Genomic DNA, 22,098 nt, shown 5'->3' with positions numbered 1-22,098 from the left:
TGAATCCAGAGTACTAAAGAGCGAACCCGTCTGTATTAGTTTACGAGATGGCATAAATCCTCCTGGTTCTCTGGGTTCTCTGATTCACATCGTCTCTCTGTGTCTCTCAGGTGGTCCTGCAGTGCCGGCAGCCCACCCTAAACGCAGCCCCACCAGTGCGGGCGACTCCGACTTGAAAGAGGAGCGGTTGGCTGCACGGAAGACCAGCTGTAGTGTGGTGGGCAGCCGTAGTATCCCCCCTTCCAGCCCCATGGTCAGCACGGCCAATAACCCCAACAAGGCGGAGATCCCTGACCGCCGCAAGGACGTCACGGTCACCACGGTGAGGGAAACTCTTTATCAGACTGTCTGTTCATGAGGATGTGATGAGAAGAATTGTTACTAAAGATAAATGTAAAAAGACCTAGAACCCTACCCTGCACAAGGGGGACCAATCCTCCTTATAAATTATCATTTATAATAAATCATAATTAAATTAAATAATAATATAATATAATAATAATAATAATAATAATCTATCGGAGTTCAGTGGAATTAGTAGGCAGATAGCAGTACGGGGAGGGTGGGCAGCTGGTCTGATGCAGGTAGCAAGAGATCCTGGCGATCAATCTAGTGGGCGAGTCCTCATCAGCATTAGTAATTGTACTTTTTAGCTCTAGTTATATCCATCGGTTATTTTTTCTGATTACCCGAATGTAAAATATTTACTTAGAATGTACACTCTTATTATTGCAGGGTTTTTTAATCCAGTCCGGGGGATCTATGACCAGTCCACATTTGATTGTTGGTTGTTTAGATTTAAACCCCACTCAATCAGGTTATCAGGGGACATAAAGTGCTAGTTATTTTTCATAGGTGTGTTAGGAAATCACAACGGAAATGTAAACTGGCTCGAGGTCCCTATAAGGATTGGATTAAAATTGGCATTGTGGTTTGTAGTAGATGCTGCTCATGTATTGTATATGTGTACACAAATGGAAAGAACAGTGATGTGTTTTTACTCTGTTCATATGTTTACAGGCTAAATCTGTGCACCGGGTATGTTCTGCTCCTGACTGTATTCATTTATTGATGTATTTATTTTCCTATTTCAGAACAACATCCCAGCAAGTGCCATGACCCGTAGAAACACATATGTATGTACAGACCGTTCCAGCACTGATCGACACTCTTTACTGCAGAACGGCAAGGAGAACAGGTAAGTGTGTTTTTGTGAATACTGTTCCCTTTTAACTAGTCTCACAAGCCAGATGCACTGTATGTCCAAATGTTTGTGGACACCCTTTCTTATGAATATATCAGGAATTTCTTAAACAGATGAACACGAACCTACTTGCACCCTGCCTAAGGCCAGGTGTAGGCTAAAGGGGTATAAAGCTGTGGAGCTGTGGAGCAGTGGAAGTGTTTTCCCTGGAGTGATGATGCTCCAAACAATACTTGAAATGAGTTTGAATGTAATGAGTTGGGAATAAGGTAGAATGGTGATCATCCAACATCCAGACCTCACTAAGTTGCTTGTTGCTGAATGCAATCAAATCTTCAAATCCTCAATGCTCCACAATCTCGTTATTAACTTTCTCTGGATAGTCAAAACTACAACGATGAATGACCAGGTGTCTCAATACTTTTGTCTATATAGTGTATTTTATTTTAGCAGCAAGGCTTATGGGTTTTGTTGAGAGAGCCACTAACTTTGAAAGGAAGTGGTCACTTAACTGATGTGCAGAACCATATCAAGCACGGTGTTATTTTTAATAAGGGTGGAAAGGTACATGTGGTACTGTGGTTCATATCACAGTTTGGCCATAATAGTTGGGTGCAACAGGAATAAACAACGAAACCCTCTAAATTTCACTTTGAAATTCACTTTGAACTCTTCAATTTCAATTTGAACAGACAATCTTGCACATTACAGTTTATTATACATAGTGCCATATATATTCCCTCTTGAGTTAGTTAATACAGCCTGTAGTTTGTTAAGCAGTAAAATGTTAACATTAACATGCTGCATCTGTTTCCACACACCGTACAACTGTCGAACAACACAGACATACCACCCTTTCCCAGGTCCTCATTACAGATAATAAAATGTGAAATACTTTGTATACAAAACTAAATGTATGTGAGCCATTCTCTCAAGATGTTGCGGTCAGAGAGAGTGAAGAAATGAGGAAGAGGGGGAAGAGCTAACAGAACTACCATTATCATAACGCTACTCCTACTAGCCACTACAATTCCCACAATACTGTGCAAATTTGGTTCAGCATTACGTTCATCAGCCTTTTTTCAGTTTACCACGTTCTGTGTATTTTCTGTACGACTGTATGGACCAAACCGTACTTTGACCGTTCAGTCCAAATACACGTACCGTTATACTACAAATTTTTACAGCCAACTGCTTGCTACAGGTGAATAACTACTGTTTAGCATGATGAGCAAATGTTTCTCATTGAACTAATTAACACAGTGCATTATCACACTAATGCTGATAGTTGTGGTCTTCCACGCCTATAAGAGGATCTGTGACGGGGTGGATTGTTTAAAGCTGATATTACCTGTTAAAAAACAGTCAGAAAAACAGCCGCCTATTTGAGATCTGGTTTGATGCTCTGTATTTCAGCAGTAGCAGATGGCATTTGTTCCACAGTTGGTATTCTTTGGCTCTGGCTTGTTCTCTCTCTCTCTCTCTCGCTCTCTCTCTCGCTCTCTCTCTCTGTCTGCCTGTCTGTCTGTCTCTGTCTGTTTCCCTCTCTTTATGTCTCTGGGGTGTAGCAGAAGGCAGTAGTCATGTGACCTTGACAGAGGGAGGGTGAGTGCACTGGTCGAGGCTGCAGCTCGTGAGGCTGGCTGTGCTGGCACTGTGCCTGCCTGACCCAGCACTTCCTCCACAGCACTGTCGGTCAAGCACATGTCTCACCCACGAGCTGTTAGAGCAGTGAAGGCTGTTGGCATGCTTGAATGCAGGCTCTTGTACACACAGACAAGTGTCCTGGCACATCTGTCTGTTGCATATTTACATAGAGGATGCACACTTTTGTGCTGGGTGACATGCAGATACAGGGAATCCTTTAGAAAAGTGTGCTTGAGAAATACTTTATTATACAGCATTACATGATTGGATGAGTTACTGGATAAATGAAATCTCATTTACAGTTTGATCCTTAAGTAAGTAAGTAAGCTCAATCAGCAGGGACCTGTTTGCTTGTTTAGTTTTGCACTGCAGCTACAAGGCCAATAAAGCTAAATAGTAGTGGGACTTTATGATCACCCATTAGCATGGTGCAAAATGCATCCCTCGTCGTCATCTCACACTTGCCTCAACCCTCTTGAGTTGTTAAGTAATCTCACATAGCCTTGTTTATGTGGTTTCTGCTACTAGTATATCATTCTGCAGTGTAGCTGTTAGTAATGCACCAAAAACAAAATTTAAGGGACATCTTACCAAAAAGGCTGAGCTGCATCAAAGTCCTTATAGACAAATCTGTTCACTATGTGGCCATCCAGTCACACAAGACCAGGCTCCAATCTCTAGAAACTGTAAGAGTCCAAACAATTTGAAATGAGTTTTGAAGTTCAAATTATCATTTTGACTCACTGATCAAATCTTAAAAAAAAACTCATATCAATCATATCAATAGTTTGTAGTGTTTGGCTTAATGATGCTCTCAAAACCTGATTCTCTGGCTTGTTCTGGCTACTGCACTTGCGGAGACCTTCACATCGAGGAACGCTTTCCCCACTAGTGTGTGGACCCTCCTCTGCTCATGTCGTAAACAGCAAGCTGATTGTCTCTTTTTGTTAAAAGGGTGGGACTTTATCCATAAACAGACATGCAATGGACATTAAATAGACCTGTTTTAATTAGATAAAGTAAAATAGTAAATAGTAATAGTAAAATCCTAACAGTGGGCAACAAAAACACCTTCACTGCACTAGGGTTTGATGTACTGGGTAAGTAAGCACACCACACTACACCAATAGCAGTCCTTGCTGTAAATGTAAATGTACAATTATTAGAGTTACACTAGCAAGTCTACAGAACATGACAACAAAGAGCAGGCAAGCATGTATTTCCAGTGGAATTCTACCAGTAGTGGAGAAGTTCTTGAGCATATTTAATCTAATCGCTTGTAGAAATCATAAAATGGATCCATTCAACCGACTGTTTTTCCGTTGTTTGTCTGCTGCGGCAGCTCAAACAGTTTGATTGCATCTGCAGTGACTGATGCCGTTTTCAGTCACTGTTTCTTTAGGGTTAGACACTTTGTTATACACTTATTTGTTCATTTGGGTATTTCATTGTTGATTTGTTTGTTTGTTTTTCCACTTTTGTTTTCACATCTCTGAAATTTGAGATTGACTAATCAACTACATTTGGGGTAATGGAAGCTAAAGTATTTGTGTTATCTTAATCTTAATGTGATCAACACAGCTACCATGACCTGTCTTCCTACAGACCTGACAAATAAGAAATGACGTACCGCACTCAGACATTTGTGTGCAAACATGCTCATCTGTGCCTTAAAAAAGCTGCCCCAGGTTTGCAGAGAATGACCACACTGTGGGTGTCCAAAAAGAGTTCCTATATGAGGCTCCATTAGAGCCTGTGTGTTTATGTGCGTGCATTTGTGTGGAGGCAGCTCTTTTAGTGCGGGGTTATTTAGAGCGTTAAGTGAAGTGGCCTCGGGCCAGTGGCGAGGCTGAGGCACCGTGTGAGATCTGTTAGCGCAGCGCCAAAGCCAGAGCCACTGAGAGGGCATAGCAGGCCAGACACCAAGAGCTGCTCAACAGAGACCTAAACTGAAGTAACCCAGCCTGGCTCTGCTGCAAATCTGTCTCCCTCTCCCTCACTCTAGCTGGATTTCTCACCCAATCTCCCTCAGTCCTGCTGCTGACCCATGTCTATCCCCTTATTGAGGTCAGCCTGAAATCAAAATTGACCTTTGTTTTTTTTTACCTTCTTAGTTCATGGGCCTGTTCGCGATTCATTGTAGAATTACCTTTAAAGCATTGAATCAGTTCTTTCTGTATTATTTTTAAAAAAAAGGTCCCTGTGGTGAAATGATTTTATAATAATACTCCAACTATTCGTCATTTATTTTATTTACTGGTATCATAACAGAAATTTGGTCCTATTGTAATTTTCTTGACTATATTTATTCCTTATCTTATACTTATTATTAGCAGTGTAACAGAACATTACTTACAGAACTTAAGCTTTGCATGTTTGCATACAGCCTAAGTGGAACAAATAGAAACACTTCTACTAATGCATAACTTTTTTTTACTGTTTGGATATTTTTTAAATAATTTTTACATTAAAAGATGATCAATGCGACAAGTGTATGTTCTGGCTGCACTGACTACCTCAGGGGGACTATACACTAAACACTATGTGGAACTAAGTGGGACTTAGTCAATGATCAAATCAATTAACAGAAACCTTGCACTATACATTTGAAGGATTCTGTTGTTTTTCCCAGTTGTACCAAACTGTGATGTTCAAATTGTGGTGTGTGTGTGTGTGTGTGTGTGTGTGTGTGTGTGTGTGTGTGTGTGTGTGTGTGTGTGTGTGTGTGTGTGTGTGTGTGTGTGTGTGTGTGTGTGTGTGTGTACCATCACAGCCCTAATACTGCTCATTTCTCTTTTCTACTCTTTTTATTCCCTTATATTTGTCTTTGCGTGTGTCTTCGTGTTGTAGGTCTCCACGTGTTCCAGACAGAATCTATAAATCTATAAAAGGTTCTCTTAACTGCTTTTTTTCCCCTCAGCATTCTCCTCATTTGCTCTGTGATGATCAGATGTGCAGCCATGTGCACTTGCTGCTAAAGGCTGTGCTTTAATTTGGCCCAACTGGCTGTTTCTGTGCTCTGAAAGAGAGAGAGAGAGAGAGTGAGTGAGAGATTGCGAGAAAGTGAAATCTCATAGCTGGGTGACTCAGCATCCTGCGCTGCGCATTCTCGCTTAACTGCGCAGCCAGCGCTGGCTCGCTGAGGGCCCCATCTGTTTGATCTGAAAGCTGATCATATTGCCTCAGACTTGTTATTGCTCTCAGTATGTCATGTACCATTGATTAAATCATGGCCATCTCCAATGTGAACTCCAACCAGAAGCATGGATATTGGGTTTGAGCACGACCTCAGTGCCTTTAGCACATAGAGACCTGTTGTACCTGTCTCTGTGGACTTTTTTTTCTTAGAGCTGAATGTTCTTTATTGGCCCTGATGGAAAATCTGCCTTGGTCTCAGTATGGCTGAGCAAATTCAGCATATGTCGGGACATTCACAATTCCAAAAAAAGCGCATACAGGTTGAAGAACCTTGATGCAATGGTTGTTGGTGGGGTTTTTTTGTTTTTGCTTAACCAATTCAAAGGTTCTTCACACATAAACAGCTTTATTATAAGGAGAACCTTTACTTTTAAGAGTGTAGATGTTTACACTCTTGCAAAGTGAACTGTCTGCATTTTTAGAAGTCATAGATCAAATCGGATGTCAGAACTGACGGATTGGTATGCAGTATCACTTACAGTATACGCTTTAGAGGGTACGCAGGTGATGTCATAGATGGAAAGTCTCTGCAGGGACTCCCATTAAGTGGCAAAAAGACTGGTAGGCAGTGCTAGAGTTTTTTTACAGTATCCTTTTAATGCACAAAGCTAATGAAAAGCAAATGAATTGCTCTAGTTCGCAGAAACAATAGAGAATTCAGGCACACAAACGTGTGGGAGCTCACTGATTGATGAGGTCCCGTTCTAAAAACAGTCGGGAAAAAGACAAGCCCACCGTAGTTGCGAGTTTAGCAGTGTGCTGAGTTTAATTAAAAGGGAGAGCAAGCAAACCTGGATAAAGCAGTGTACTAAATGTGCATGAAAGCAGTCAAAAACACTCCTAAGATCATGCTTTTATCTCTAAGCTTTCAGATATGAGACTTTATCCTCCAAACATATATGACTTGAGCCTCAGTTAGCTGGAGGTTCCTGACTACACATTGCTGGTTGTTTAATAATTTGGATGAATCAGTGTTGAATCCAACTGCCTTTATCTTGCTAAATCGCTTGTAATCGAATGTTTTGCCACTCCGATAAAAGGGTGATAAGTGATTTCAATACAATGCCCTCTGTATGTCCACAACTGCTTATCCAACATTTCTTCTGAAACCAAAAAATGTGATGGGGAGTTTGTTTCCCCCTTGCTGCAGCAAAAGCATCTGCTATTTGTGAAAGGCTTAATACTATGGAACATAGCTGTGAGGATTTAATCGCATTCAGCCTCAAGAGCATTAGTGAGATCACAAACTTATCCCAAAGGTAATCGATTGAGCTCCATCACTGTTGGGAGGGTTTTTAATACCCTTCGTAAAAAAATTGTCGTTCTAACACTCTAACACTAACATAGCTTGGCCATTTGCAGTGGGTCAGTGACTTCACTAATGAAATACTTTTGCATCAGAACTTCCTGTTTTGGGCAATACAAATACTATTCCTTAACCATTATAGAAAATATAGTACAATACAAGTATTAAAACAATGTTATTTTCTTGTTCTCTCCTCAGTTCACTCTCTCACCGGTTACCTCCGGCCTCGCCCTCCACCCACAGCATCGCCGGGGCAGGAGTGGCCACTTCCTCCTCTGCCGAGCGCTCCCGCCTGACCCGAGGATCCACCGTCCGCAGCACCTTCCATGGAGGCCAGCTCAGAGAGCGCAGGACCCCTACCCATGCACCGCCCACCTCCCCTACCCTGTCCCACGACGCCAGTCCCCTGCCCCATGCACGCAGCCGTGCCACCTCCAACCTTTTCAGCAAACTCACCTCTAAGCTCACCCGCAGGTAAGAGGAGAGAGCAGGATGCAGGCCAGAGTCACACACATCCTTAAACACTAGCATTTTTTTTAAATATGCTAAATGTGAGTTGGAGTCTTCAGCTGTATCTTTCTCACAAAATGTGATTTAAAAAAAAAATAAAAAATTCCTTTGAGCAGCACAACAGTATTGCTGCTAATCGAGCATTTTAAAACTGAGGCACAGGCTCAGTTGGCAGACAGTCCCACTAATCGATTACCTAGTTTCCTTTCGCCTCTTTATCAATTGTTGAGTGAAATGTAAAATTGTCGAGCGGATGGAGTTGCAGACATCTTAGATCTGCATTTTGAGACAGACAAGTGGAAGCAATGTTCATCAGGGTGCACAGACAGCAATAAGCATTAACGCTGTGCTGGATCAGCAGTGAACTCACTTGCGCTTTTTCTAAGCACAAATGTGCCAGACGAACCCTCTCATACTGATCATTGGTGCAGTATAAAAACCTTGCATCTCTAAAACAGGAAATATATAGGGGGGGGCATTGTTAGATTATTAAAAAGCAGTAAAAATTGTGTAAAAATTTTTTTATATTTTTTTGGGAAATGAAGACCTAATTGTTTTATAATAAAAAAAAGTTATGACCAGTAAAATGCTGCTCTATTTCTAGGTAAATATTCAGACCTAATTAGATATATTCAAATTTATGACTGTGAATCATGGTCGCATCATGGTCGTAGCTTTTTAAATTAAGCTCATATTTTTACAACTTTTAGGTGCATCTGATCTACTTATCAGAGACTTTTTCACAAACTGGTGGAATCTATGCGGCCTAATTGCTTGCTGTCATTAAAGCAAAAGGAGGAGACACCACTAAATACCAAGAAATTAGGAAATTCATGTTGTAGTTTCAAGATTTCTACATTTTACCCAAGCTGAGAAGCAGGTACAATCATTTGCAATAAAACCTTTTGTATTAAACTAGAAAAGAATACAAAATGGAGGCATTTCCACTTTTCACTGTTTATAAGAGCAGACAGCTGAAGATCTCTACACTCTTCTAAACGGCTAAATGTTTCTCCAGTTTGAAAAAAAAGTGCCAAAGCTGACTTATCAAATCATCAAATTATCTAGGCAAACATTAGCTAAACAAGTTGAAATTTTGTCATCTAACCATGAACCATAACTAGACTCTATTAACCAGTTATAACTATAATGTGTTCTTTGGAAGATATGTGTTTTTTTATAGGATTTATTAAAAAAACAAACCTCTAAAAGGCATCTTTCACACCATTCTTGCCATATTAAAGATCAGTCTCAGTAGACAGGGCTGTTAAGGTTGGCTATACCTTTTCAGTGCAAGTTCTTCAGATGACCTTTACATTAGAGAGCTTACTCTGCATTACTCTGCATTAACCCTTCCTGCATTAACTCTAACCAACAGCTTCTAACCCCCAAATCCCCACATATCCCTTTCTTCCTTAGTCCTGGCTGAGGTTGGGTGCTCTATATTATTTTTCCTTGCTGCTGTCTTATTTCTGTCAATTTTCCTGCCTCTCTCTCTCTCCTTCTCTTTCTCTCTCTCTCTCTCTCTCTCTCTCTCTCTCTCTCTTTCTCTTGCTTCCTGTCACGCTGTCCTCTTTCTTTCCCCTCTTCATCTCCTAGGGTCAATCTTGACCCCTCTAAGCGTCAGAGCTCAAACAAGTCCGTCTCGGGCTGCCCTCTGCCACACGGATCGAAAACAGTTAGTAAGTCTTCTTTCCCATCTTTCCATCTCCTCCCGCCCTCCTCCTATCTGCCTGTCCACATTCACTCCCCTGCCAGCACACCCCATCTTCACTGCCTGTTCAGATCTTGCGCTGCTGGAGCTGGGTAGAGCTCCCCCTTGTGGCCCATACCAGAAGAGCTTCCAATCACGACAGGAAGTGCTGTTGATATGCATGTGACACACCATCCGCTGCAGTTTTAGAGGACAAAACGTCCCTAACGGCTTCGAGCCTGTTGTAGATGGGTTGCAGGCCCAGTTGTGTTTGGTTACCAAGGGGCACTCTACGTCACAGCACCACGGACTGCATCCATCTGCTGTGGCTGTGTTTCTTCATCTCGTTCTTCCTCCCTCGCCGCTCATTCACAGGTGGAATGCTGGGCTTAGCCCGGTTCATGTCATGGTCCATCATGTGGCTTCCTTTGTGAAAAGCTCTACTGAACCATAAAGCTCTAAACTCATCCACCCAGTTGAGCTCCTTTTGGCCAACTTGAGACTCTTACAAAGGCCATTGGTGAACTTCCTATTTCTTTATGGTATTGTGCCACCTCAGGAGTGCTAAGTTTGGTCCATTTTGATAAGAGCAGAGAGTATCCGGTGTCTCTAAATCTGGATTAGTTGTGTAACCAGCTTTCTATCCTCATTAGGACCCCATTCTCAGCTTGAGGCAAATTGAAATGGCCAGTCACATCTGCTTTCTCTCCATACAATAATATTCGGAGAGCTCAGAAACGTCCTGATAGAGTTAGCCTGTCCAGAAGGAGGAAAACGCCCTCATGAAGAGCATCTACAGGGCATGGTAGACTTCTGCTTTGTCATGTTTGCTAAAGCTTGAGCAGAGGCCTGTAAGTGCTACATGGAGCACTGGTGACCTCAAGTGGCTGCAGGTCAAATTGCACGCAAGCTGGTTTAACTTCAGTATGCAGTGGCATGCGAACATTTGGGCAATCCTGGTCAAATGGTCTCTTTCTGGGAATAGATAAAATAGTTAAAGGTTTTTTACTTTTTTAGGATGCATGGTCAGTACTTCGTAAGACCCCCTTTGGCAAGCATCACAGCTTTTAGATGCTAGCTGTGTTTAGAATCATTATCTGATGTGGTGATTGCTTCCAGAAATTGCTGGTATTCAGTTGAGTTCATTCACAAGCCCAAAGCATGATAAGTTCTTCTAATTATTTATTTTTGTTTCTTTTAACCTCTTAAATTCTCTGAACCCACTGTTGAATCCTGGCTTTTCTCCCCACTGTTCTGACAACTCCGCCAGTTTGCATAACTTTGCATGCAGTTAATGAATAGTAATCCTAAGGTTATAATAAGCATAAGGGATTAATAAAGGTCATACTTGTGAGGGTGTCTCTGCACAGTAGAACAGTGCACCACCGCTGGGTTTTGATTGGCCTTTTTAGGGATGCTACGAGCAGTTCTCTCTGAGTGCTTGACCCCCTCTCCCCCTTGCCATTTATAAAGCTTGCATATGTGATATCTTAGATGTTGGTAGAATTTAGCTGAAATCGCAAGTCTCTCAGGGTGCCCAAACTTCCTTCTTTTCACTCTAAAAATGCACAAAACTAAATGAATATTCTGATCCTGCTGAAAATGTTTCCTCTTTAACATCTTTAACTATGCCTTTTGGAGATCAGTTCATCATCTGTTCACTTGGCTACTGACAGAGAGACAGTGATAGAACCTCTTGACCAGGAGTAACATACACAATGTGTAAATGAACTGAATACAGTGCAGATATTTATTAAAGAACTGAAGGTTTTATTAATAAACAAATCTAGTACTTAACCCCCTTAAACCCTAGATTCATTATTGAGTTATCCATCCTATGCAGAAACAGTTGAGAATTGTTATGTAACAGTTTCAAGTTAGGGCCTATGAAACTGATTCTTTAAGTAGAAGTGTTTCCAGCTTTACTGCCTAAAAGAAGATCAAGATAGATTGTGGCACATCCAACAGCCCTACATAAGCTATTGTTATTGCTAGCTTATGCATACTGCATTGCAATGAAAGGTTTGTACATCCCAGAAGAGCTGAATCATGACTTGCAGAACACACCCCTAAGTTCAGTTTGTATTTGGCTGCTTTCTGTGTTGTATAGTGGTGATGTGTTTGGATTGCTGTTGTGAGGATGTCACTGTGGCCCCGCAACACTCTGTTGTGAGCGGCTTAGCTTTAAGCTTATTGTGTGGGTGGTGTAGTGAAGAGGGCGGGGTGAGAGATGCTCATTTTGAATCCAGTCAGCTGATTCCTAACACGAACCTTTGTCTTCCTCTTGAGGGTCACAGACGAACCTGAGAGAGTCTGCAGATCTCCGGTCACAAGGTGAGTGTGTGCATAGCTTTACCCTACATACTTTCATGCCCTACATAGCTTTACCCTACTTTTACTTTCAAATCAGGCTAATTTGGCAGTAATTTCCTTATTAATATAGTGTTTTTTATGTATTTATTTATATGTATTCAAATGTTTTGTAGTTTTTTGTATCAACAGTTTTTAAATCAAAGCTGGCAGCTGATTGTAGCCCAGCAAAATTCTTGTATATACTTCCATTCACGTTTATACATAATATAACCTTTAGAAGTTCACCTGAAGACTTTAAGGGCCAGTTTTCCAAACACAGTGAAATTTACAGACTAGCTTAAACCTGTATATCCAGAGATGTATCCAAATCTGGCTCTAACTATTCACACTGATTCTCTCCCCTCCCTTCCAAAGCCCCAGAAGCAAAAAATCAGGTTAAAAATACCAGGTAACGTGTAACTCGTGCTTGGTCCCCTTAGCATTGCTCCGAGTATATAGCATTACACACTCACTGTGTGACAGTTTTGTGGAGTGCACTAACTGTTTGAATAATTTAGAATAGACCCTCTCTCCTCATTTGTCCTGCCTCTTTTGACCTGTAACAGTGTTTGATTCACAGAGCAGCATCCCCTACACCCTTAAAAACAACGGTGCTACAAAGCGTTTTTTTGAGCAATGCCATAGAAGAACTACTTTTGGTCCCATAAAGAAATGTTGATAATAGAGATGCTTGTAATTAAGAGAGTAAACAAGTGTGAAAAAAGCAACACTATGGCACATTAAAGTTGGGATTTGTTGCTCCCGGACCCTACAGCGCTTTGAGCCACCATTGAAGGACAAAAGTGGTCCTTCTACGGCATCGCTCCAAGTACCCTCTGAAGCACTTTCATTTTTAAGAGCATAATTTTGGATATTGCTTGAAATATAAACCTCATAACTGGGACACTCATTCTAAAAATCATGGAATGGTATGAAGGACATGCTCAGCCTTTAAATGTAATGAATGATGGTGTTCATCTGTAGTACTGTAGTGCTACATCCCTGTTGGTTTTTGTTTATTATACGATCATGTGTGACTGAACGAACATGAGTCCATGACGCTGGTGAAGGTAATTATGTGTACATACGTGAAGCATTTTGTCAAAGTATAAGTATGCAGACCTGATCCAGGAGGTGAAGCATTTGGGATGCATGATAAATACACACGTTTGGAGCACTCTATAGTACTTTTTAAGCTGTGAGTAAGCATACAACAGTAATGGCATGTTTAGTACCCTTGTTGTGTTTTGACAACACAGTTTTCCCTTTATGCCAGATGAATTCGACCAGACCTGTCATGTTGGCTGTCTTTAATATGATTACTACTGTTTAGTTTACCTCTGGCATTACCCGGCTAATGTAGCCCTGCAGACTCATGTTTTGTGTAAATTAAATTTTTCTTTAACCCTAAAAATGAAGGCACATGACACCAGACTGGTTATTAATGAACTATCATAGGTCAGCCATGGTAATTTGAACAAATGGCAAATCCTCACGGTCATGCAAAACCTTGTATCTCCAAAATATAATAAATAAAAAATATTAAAAATAAATTTACAGGAGAAGAACTTCCCATGGAATTCAGTATTAGGTTACTAGATAAAGATCACTATAATGTGAGATACAAGATTTTTTGCGTGACAGCGACAAAATGCTATGTGCCTTCAACATTCTCAAAAGAGCTCTTGATTCCTCTGAAATGTAAAACGTCTTGTCACTATCATGGCAAAATCTCAGATCATTAAAATGATAACTTCCCAACAGTAAGAAAATTACTGTAATCACGGGGGGGGGGGATTTCGGGGCATTTTAAACCTTTTGTATTGACCCCTTCTTTTGCAAAACCACCCCCCCCCCACACACACACACACACACACTTTGCTTAAGTTAAGTTGATGTGACATGTTTTGTTATGCATCTTTCTAATCTATTTCTCTCTCCCCTCCCCCTCTCATCCACTCACTCGCCCACATGCACGTCATCTGACCTTTATCTTCCTCATTTCATCTGCAACGCCCCTCCATAAACCCCTTAACCCCCACACACGCACGGCCCACAATCCCCTCCTCTCTTTCCTCACAGTCGCCATCTATCTGGGCATCAAAAAGCGGCAGAGCCCCGGACCCCCCGATGCGGCTGGGATGTGAGAGTGAGGAGCCCGCGGGACCCTGCGGAGGTGGTGCTGGCGCTGCGGGAGGCGGCGCAGGGCTGCGGTTGTCAGGTGCACCAGGCCGGGCCCTTTCTTCTGTCCTGCACGCACGGCGCCGCTGGCTCCAGAGTGGCATTCGAAGCTGAGGTGTGCCACCTGCCTGCCGGCCCCACCGAGACCAGCGGCGTTCGCTTCAGACGCCTGTGGGGGGCGCCGCTTGCCTTCCGGGACATTGCCACCAAAGTGTCCAAAGAGCTGGAACTCTAAGGGCCGCGGAGGGGGTGGAGGAGATGGGCAGGATGGACAGAATGAAAAAGGATGGTTGGGTGTTGAGACCAGGGGAGTAAATGTAGGACCGATTCAGTTATCTTGATTCTTTAGGAAATGATTCAGTGCATTATAAATCTCAGATTGATCTGGTTTGAGTTGATTACTTGGGTACAGTTCAAAATTCTGTTCAATTCTGTTACGCTCAATTCCTAAATTTGACTGGAGGAAACAAAAAAACAAAAAAATGGTGCATAATAGTAATATACACTGACCAGCCACTTTATTAAAACCATCTCCTTATGCCTACACTCATTGTCCATTATATCAGCTCCACTTACTGTATAGGAGCACTTTGTAGTTTTGTAAGTGCAGACTACTGTCAATCTGTTTCTCTGCATACTTTGTTAGCCTCATTTTACACTGTTCTCCAATGGCCAGGACCACCACAGAGCTGTTATTTTCTGGGTATTCACTGTTTCACTGCTGGACTGGCAATAGTCCGCCAACCAGAAATATCCAGCCGACAGCGTCCTGTAGGTATTGTCCTGTCACCACTGATGAAAGAATAGGGGATGACTAACACTAACTGTGCAGCAACAGAGGAGCTCCTGTCTCTGACTTTACAAGGTGGACCAACTAGATGGGAGTGTCTAATAGAGTGGACAGTGAGTGGACACAGTGTTTAAAAACTCCAGAATATATATATGTATGTATGTATCTCATCACTGGGTCTTCAGTTTTAGGATGAATGGATCAATAGAAAGCTGTGAAAATTGTATATGCCTACATTATATTAAGATATAATTATGTTAGATCACCAGAAGTATATATTAATTAGTATATAACATCATATGATGAGTAACGTATTTGATATGAATAATATTGTAAGAATTCTAATTAACATTCAAAAACGATGCATTTGAATCATCTCTTGGAATTGATACATTTTTACCCCCTGGGAGGAACCTCCCACTCCACAAAACTAAAGCCCACCCTCCACCTCCTCTAAGCCCAAACAGACTCTGAAACGGACTCTGCCCAAAGCCCACCTCCTCTCTAAGCCCACACAGACTCTGAAACACACCCAAATGCGGAGAGCCTCGTGCCTGCCATACACACACACACTCATACACACATCCTGCTGAGAGAACTCCCTTTTTCCCCGCTGTCACTTGTCAGGTATTTTAGCCAAGTTATTTTCTATTCCAATTTTTTCCAGACACACCAAAACGTCTCAGCCTTTCATGTTATTTCCTTTAAACAGCTGCTATTCTGTTCATTTACTTACACCTGGCAGGAGAATCATCTAACTTTATACTGCTCAGTTCCAGTACAGATGTCCTGTAGAGCTGCATTCTGCTGGTTCTTCTGCATATTTTTTTTGTGTTAACGTTTTTCCAGGTGAACAGCTGCCTAACTACAGGCATAGGAGCTGTCCAACAGGAATAAAAGCAGTCACTAGATGTGCTGGAAATTGGCATCGGCTGCTTTTCTGAGCCGCTAACATTGTGTAGCCTTTTTTTCCCCCTTTCCTGCGTTTCAGCAGTTGATTTTCTTTAATTTGATCTTCATTGTCATTCAGTAGCACTTTAGGGTTGAGTTAGGCACCACCACCACCTCCTTTGAACTGTATCTCTTCCTCGAATGGTACAACACACCTGTCGAGCCAAGTCGAAGCTTCAGCGTCCTGCTTGTCTCCTGTAAGTATTACGCTGGTGAGAAGCCTCTGTCACATGGCCAAAAGAGGACCCTGCTAAATGGACACGAGACTGCTTACTGTTTACCACTGAATAAATACAGCAAATCATGACCTTAAAGAAGACATCTCTCCAGCAGAGCTCCCTGCACTGTGCGGAATGGATTAGTACAGCATTTGTATGAAGCCTGGAATGTGCAAGTCTAGCTGTAGCCTTCGAGTCATCTAGCAGTCGTAAATGTACTATTTTTGATAATGTGACAAGAAGTGTCGGGGTGCTAAAACATGTCTGCCAAATTCTCCTGTGATGCGTTCTCAGTACTGTTTCTTGTAAATGACTTTGTTTGTAATTTTAGCTCCAAAGGCCCCTTTAAAACACTGTCATGATTACTGTTCGTAATGGGTCATTCTAGTGATGTTAGGGTGTTGTAGAGATGGGCTGACCACCAGATATCCTTCATTAAATCCTTTATTAAGGATAACTATAGCTGTACTGTTCCTGTGAGCACCATTCTGGATTTGCTAAGGCACAAGGGCTATCTGTAGAGATGTATGCGCCAAGATTTGAACGAAAGAAGAAAAAAAAAAATGTGGATTTGCAAAAATATTGAAAACTGTAATTGTTTGATTGTGAGCCGCAACCATATCACTTGTAAGAGTTCTAAAATTCTCAATTCTGAATTCTCTGTATCAACGAGTCATTACTGTATCGAGTCATTACTGTATTTGAATTTGCATCCTAGTTTGTGGTGTCTAAAAAAGGTGAGGACACTAAAGCCAGTTCTGTCTTTCTTGTATCTTAGTTACAGTAAAATCTGGATTTACTTAATTTCCCGACTTATACTGGTGATATTGAATTGAACCAAGCTGAACCAGAATTAACCTGAACCTTATAGCTGTAAATGCCATTATGCCTTTAAATACAATGGATCTGTTCACCTAGCTGCATTGCAGAATGTACCTGGGTTCCCTTGCCTCATGCTTTTTTAAGATCTGAATCTAGACCATCCATCCTGTCTATGACTTTGATGACCTGGCACCTTTTCTGACTTGATATGTCAGTATAAACTTCAGTCTTCAGTCTTAATGCATAACCTCTGGCATATTTATTTAATTTTATTTTACAGCCTGTTTTCGAAGCTCGTAACAGATCAGACTAATTAGCCTGTGAGGAAAGGGACCATACCAGCGGAGGAACCCAGGTTATTGGTGCAAAAGGGATTTGTCCAGTGCAGGTTTAGTCAATGTAAAGGCCTAGTATTTGAATAACAATGGAAGAAGTAAGGAATGTGGCTCCTAATGACCCAGCCAGAATTAAAAGGAAAAAAAAGAAAACAAAAGAAAAGGGTAACCCTGATTCATTCAGCAGAATGTGTGTGTCTGTGTAGTGGAGAGGGTCAGTGAATGAGTGTTGAGTGAATGGAAAAAGAAACACTGTAGTTTTCGGTTTGTCATTGGTTTATAATGTGTTCTAATGTGTTGCATCAGTCAAAAAAGATGTTACAGTCAGTAAAATGATTACTCTCTGCTGGGCACATGGTAGAGAAATAGCTTGCATTGATACCAGAATAGGAAGTTGCCTTAGTTATCCTGACCAAAAAAGAGGCATTTTTTACACCTTTCGACAGCAAGCAACATTTCATGCGCAATGTTTATGCAATTTCTCATAGAAAACGAAAACGTTCTAGTTAAGATGTCTCGACAAGTAAGACTTCATTAGCAATCATGTTCGAAGATAAACCACCACATGCTGTCACTCCGCTCCTGCAAAGCTAACTGACTACTTAAATATGTATAATTCTGTAGAAAAAAAGTAAATTATGATTGAATTTAGTTTTGTTTTTTGAAAGTTTTTGCGCTTTTTTATTTTTTATTTCTTTTGCCTTTAAATGTACGGAAAGGGGAACATTTGAAGTGACGGAAGAATAAACTCACTGAGTTTGAAGCTTACTTGTGCTCTTTGTGTTTACCACCAACATTGGTTCTTAAGTGTTTTTGATCAATTCTTTGATGTTGACTGTGGTTTTGTAACATTACTGGTTACATTTGGTTACAGGTGCTTCAGAAGATTCTCTGCTAGTTCAGACCAGGCCATCAGCTTATGATGATCTGGGAGGAGACTGAAGAGAGGGAAGAGAGCTCTGATGACTTTGGGCCCCCCGATACGTGGAGCCAGGAATGATCGGTGCCTGGGTTAATGGAGAGGTGATGGGGTAGTGGAGGGTTGCAAAGACTTGTCATAGGCATGTGAACAAGGTTGAGATGGTATTTATAGGAAATTAGATTGGAGTGATGCCATAGAACAACCATATTTGGTTCCGTAAAGAAGTGTGAAGAACCTTTTAAAGAATGCAAAGGTTCTTTACCAATTTACAGGATCGGTTCTGTATAGAATCACCCTTGGTAGCACCTTTATTTTTTAAAGTGTGTCATGTACTGTAAAATGTCCATCTCTGCAGTTGGCTTGGCCTAAAAACAGCAACCATAACACATGAGATTTATTGATTGTTACATGGGGCTTTTTATTTACTCAATTTGTACAACCAAAAAAAGTGTTCAGGTGAAGACAGCATAGTCAGAGTTTCCCCAGCTATGCGGCGACTTGATCCCAGGATGTTACAGAAAGAACGGGAAAGAAGGTGACAGTAAAAAGGAGGGGAGAATAAAAAGGAAAGCGAGGCAACAGGAAAGAGAGAAGGGATAAAGAGGAAGAAGGATAGGGAGCAGGGAGGAGAGTCTCTTGGAAAAGTTATGCGAGAGCATTTTTCTCCTGCTTGATGACGAGGTTTCTCATAAGAACAGATACAAAAAAAAAAGCAAAGAAACACTACATCCACTTTACTTCTGGGCAGGGATCATGTTGTCAATGGCCTCTCCCTTCTCCAGCTTCTTCTCCATCTCAACCATGAGCTTCACACCATCAACCACAAGCTGCACCTGCTGCACTTCGGAGGAACCCAGACGGTCAGCGTTGGAGATGTCAAACACACCGCCGACGGAGGCAGTGTCCACACCACCTGGAGCACAAGTAAAGACGAATGGTGAAGCAGATGGCCCGAAGATTTCAGTAAAGATTTCTTGTCCAAAACAGGCTAAAACATCGCATTAACCCATGCTGGTTTTAAACGCACCTGTGCCACGCTTCTGCAGACGCAGTCTGGTCAGGATCTCCTCAAACTTGGGGTGTGTGCTCAGCTTGGGCAGCTTGACGTGCACGCCACCACGCAGGCCAGTTCCCAGGTTAGATGGGCAGGTCAGGATGAAGCCAAGATGCTCGTTCCACATGAATCCGTGGTTGTGCTTCTTGAAGATTTCCTCAATCTATGTCAGAGTAAAGAACATGAAGTTCAGCAATGCGTTCATATAAGATGGTAGAACATCTGATCATGTAGCATGAACCAAGTTCCAGATGTCGTACAGCTGTGTATATAGGTATTACCTTCTGCAGACCAACGCAGAACCTCTTGAAGACCTCCTTCATGTTGCCACCCAGCTGCATGGAGATGACACGCAGATGGTCCTCCTCGTTCACCCAGACCAGGAAGGTCTTGTTGTCGTTGTGCCAGATTCCTCTTGCGTCAGGCCAGTCACGGGCCATGCCAGCGGCCAGCAGCAGAGGAGAGACAGGCTTGTCAAACAGGAAGTGGTCAGCGATCAGCTGCTCCTGCTCCTTGTCGGTCATGTCCTTCAGGGGGTAGTACTTGCCCTTGAACTCACCGTCCAGGCTGGTCAGAGCTGAGAAAGGGAAGATCAAAGCAAGGTTGGCTATACTACTTGTTTATTATGAGTGGAAACAACAGATTGTTCAGTAACTTCTACTACACTAATGTGTTGTGGAACTAATATGGGTAACTGAAGTGTGGGCCTACATATGAGCCCTTGCAGTTCAATGACAAAGGCTCACCCTCAATGGACAGCTTCTCCACAGCTCTGCGTTCGCCACGGCTGTTGTGGGGGGGCAGGGTGAATCCCTTGATGCTGCGGCCAGTACGGACGCGGCTGCTCAGAACGTAGTTTGGGTCAAGATCATCACCACCCTGCGAAAAAACAAAGGAAAGAAGAATGTGATTAAAAAAAGACACTTGTCTTTGTCCTCTAATGCAAAGAAGACATTATTATTTTTATTAATTAATTTTTTTTTTTACCTTCAGGTTCTCCCAGTTCAGATCAGTGTGGTGCTTGTCAGTGGGCTTGTAGCCACCATGACGGTCAGAGATGACTGGGTCAAGAAGATCCTTGAAGACCTCATAGGACTCCTCGTCACCGGCAACGCAGCCGACAGTCATGATGTAGGGGTGGCCTGTGGACAGGAGTTGGAGAATGTGGTCATGGAACAGGATGCTGACGTGAAGCACTGTACCTTTACCATTCACTGACCCAGAATCACTATGGAAGACTTGGGTTAATTAAGGAGCAGGCCTTCTTACCAGGGTTGTCCACACCGGTCTGGATAACATCATCCAGAGTGTAGCCACTTGGAGTAGACTTGCTCCTCAGCTTGTTGTAGATGTCCTTGGTCAGTGCCTTGGCCATGTGGTTGTTGTGCTGGGAGAGGTCAGGGAACTCCTCCTCCAGAGAGAACTTCATTTTGTAGTCGTTGTGGCAGTTCTTAGTCATGATTGCACTTTTTAGATGATCTGTTTGAAGAACATAAAGTCAGGAGACAGAATTGGCGTTACGGTTTGTTCCTCAGCAAGTAACACAGGTAACAGATGAACGAAGTACCTATGCTATTCCTAGCGGTCATGGGTGACAAACCCTGGTCTCATAGTAACTGGTTGACCTGCTAACTGTAACCAGTGCTTCATATTTCTGCATACAGTGGTGGGGGCATGGCCTACATACTTAAATGTATCAGGCTTCACAAGATATTTTTAGCACGCCTGCCAAACCCTCACTCCAGATAGCAAATGGACCTCTCTAGTTTCCAAGGGGGTGGTGTGTGTGTGTGGGCATGTGCATGTCCACACCAAAGTTAGAACCTCTTTTAGATATTCTTTTAATGCTGACATTTTTATCAAAAGCACTTTGTCTGTTTTAGTTCTGGGAGGTTACTGTAGCATGAGAACACTGTTGCATGCACTGTATTCTGCAGAATTAAGAGAAATCACGGAGTGTTCTCTAATCTGTGGTTAGCTGTTATTCAACACACTCTTTGCTCTGCTACGTATATTATGTTTCGAAAAGGGATCACATATTCCAGACACTTTTAAACCAAACCCTAATTCAGTCGTGCCATCGTGCCCTTTTGCCACAACAGCTGACATTGCACAACAGGTGTGGCATGCACAGCTAATTCCAGCCTCCGACAGAAAGACCACTATGTGCAGTTCTCAAATTTTTGTATTGAATTCAGTTCTTTTTACTGAATTAGACGAGTTCAGTAAACCTAGCAACATTTTACATTCTTCTCAATGTGTGAGAAAAATGGCCCAGCACTAGCTTTAGTGGTACACTGAACTGAACATTTTTCTAAATGCCACAAGAGAAATTCCAGAAGGCTGCAAGTAATTGCATCTGCAAGACCATATTATAGATGAGCTTGTAGTCTCTTTTTGTTAAAAACTGCTGTTTACCCTTTAAAGCAACCAAATTTAAAAGATGTAAAAAAAAAATAATAATAATAATATTTTTTTTCTGAAACTTTTCATTTTGCCCCATTCCGACCCATTTCAACCTGCAGAGCCAGCGTTGCAATTACCTGTATGAGAGAAAGTGGTAACAGTCCTTGGGATCAGATCCTGTTCACCAAAGCCAATGTAGGGGTTGCCCAACTTTGCAAGATGTCAGACCATGGTTTATATACTCCAATGCTTAATGCCCATTGGCTGCTCTGTGCCTGGATGCTCTCAACCTATTGGAGAGGAGTTCTCCTTGATAGCAGCTTTAGGTTCTAAAAGGAAAGAACCTACATCACCACACCCGAGACAGGGTGACCGCTGTCCCCACCCCTTTACAGTGGCCTGTCCCCAACTGCTCAGTGATTTGAAAGTCTCAAGCTGTACAGAGAGAAGCTCTGAGAGAATTAGCCAAAGCACAAAACTCACTTCCTGTCCTGTTTCTGAAGCATTCA

General features: G+C 42.1%; 2 protein-coding genes across 4 annotated transcripts in view; one reads left to right on the top strand and one right to left on the bottom strand.

Annotated features, from left to right (window-relative positions):
- The window catches only part of mark4b (MAP/microtubule affinity-regulating kinase 4b), a 56,285-nt gene extending 38,315 nt beyond the window's left edge, over positions 1-17,970 (top strand). The window contains exons 13-19 of one of the 3 annotated variants that reach the window (XM_072692053.1): positions 111-322; positions 1,095-1,198; positions 7,554-7,829; positions 9,465-9,547; positions 11,848-11,892; positions 12,286-12,319; positions 13,993-17,970. In XM_072692053.1, coding sequence (XP_072548154.1) covers positions 111-322; positions 1,095-1,198; positions 7,554-7,829; positions 9,465-9,547; positions 11,848-11,892; positions 12,286-12,319; positions 13,993-14,326 — 1,088 coding nt within the window. In that variant the 3' untranslated portion in view covers positions 14,327-17,970. The remainder of the gene's footprint in view (positions 1-110; positions 323-1,094; positions 1,199-7,553; positions 7,830-9,464; positions 9,548-11,847; positions 11,893-12,285; positions 12,320-13,992) is intronic. The other 2 variants (XM_072692052.1, XM_072692051.1) reach the window with 2 other exon arrangements.
- A 576-nt stretch (positions 17,971-18,546) lies between these two features.
- Positions 18,547-21,783, bottom strand: ckmb (creatine kinase, muscle b). Its single transcript, XM_072691158.1, has 7 exons — positions 21,727-21,783; positions 20,453-20,662; positions 20,171-20,325; positions 19,930-20,062; positions 19,465-19,760; positions 19,157-19,346; positions 18,547-19,042 (listed from the first exon to the last, which is right to left on the bottom strand). Exons 2-7 carry the CDS (start codon positions 20,640-20,642, stop codon positions 18,864-18,866), a joined length of 1,143 nt encoding a protein of 380 aa, XP_072547259.1. The 5' UTR covers positions 20,643-20,662; positions 21,727-21,783; the 3' UTR covers positions 18,547-18,863.
- Positions 21,784-22,098: the final 315 nt, after the last annotated feature.

Source organism: Salminus brasiliensis, chromosome 11 (assembly GCF_030463535.1).
Source record: "Salminus brasiliensis chromosome 11, fSalBra1.hap2, whole genome shotgun sequence".
Lineage (NCBI taxonomy): Eukaryota > Metazoa > Chordata > Actinopteri > Characiformes > Bryconidae > Salminus > Salminus brasiliensis.
The sequence above is the reverse complement of the archived record's forward strand: the minus strand, read 5'-3'. Positions and strand labels throughout refer to the sequence as shown.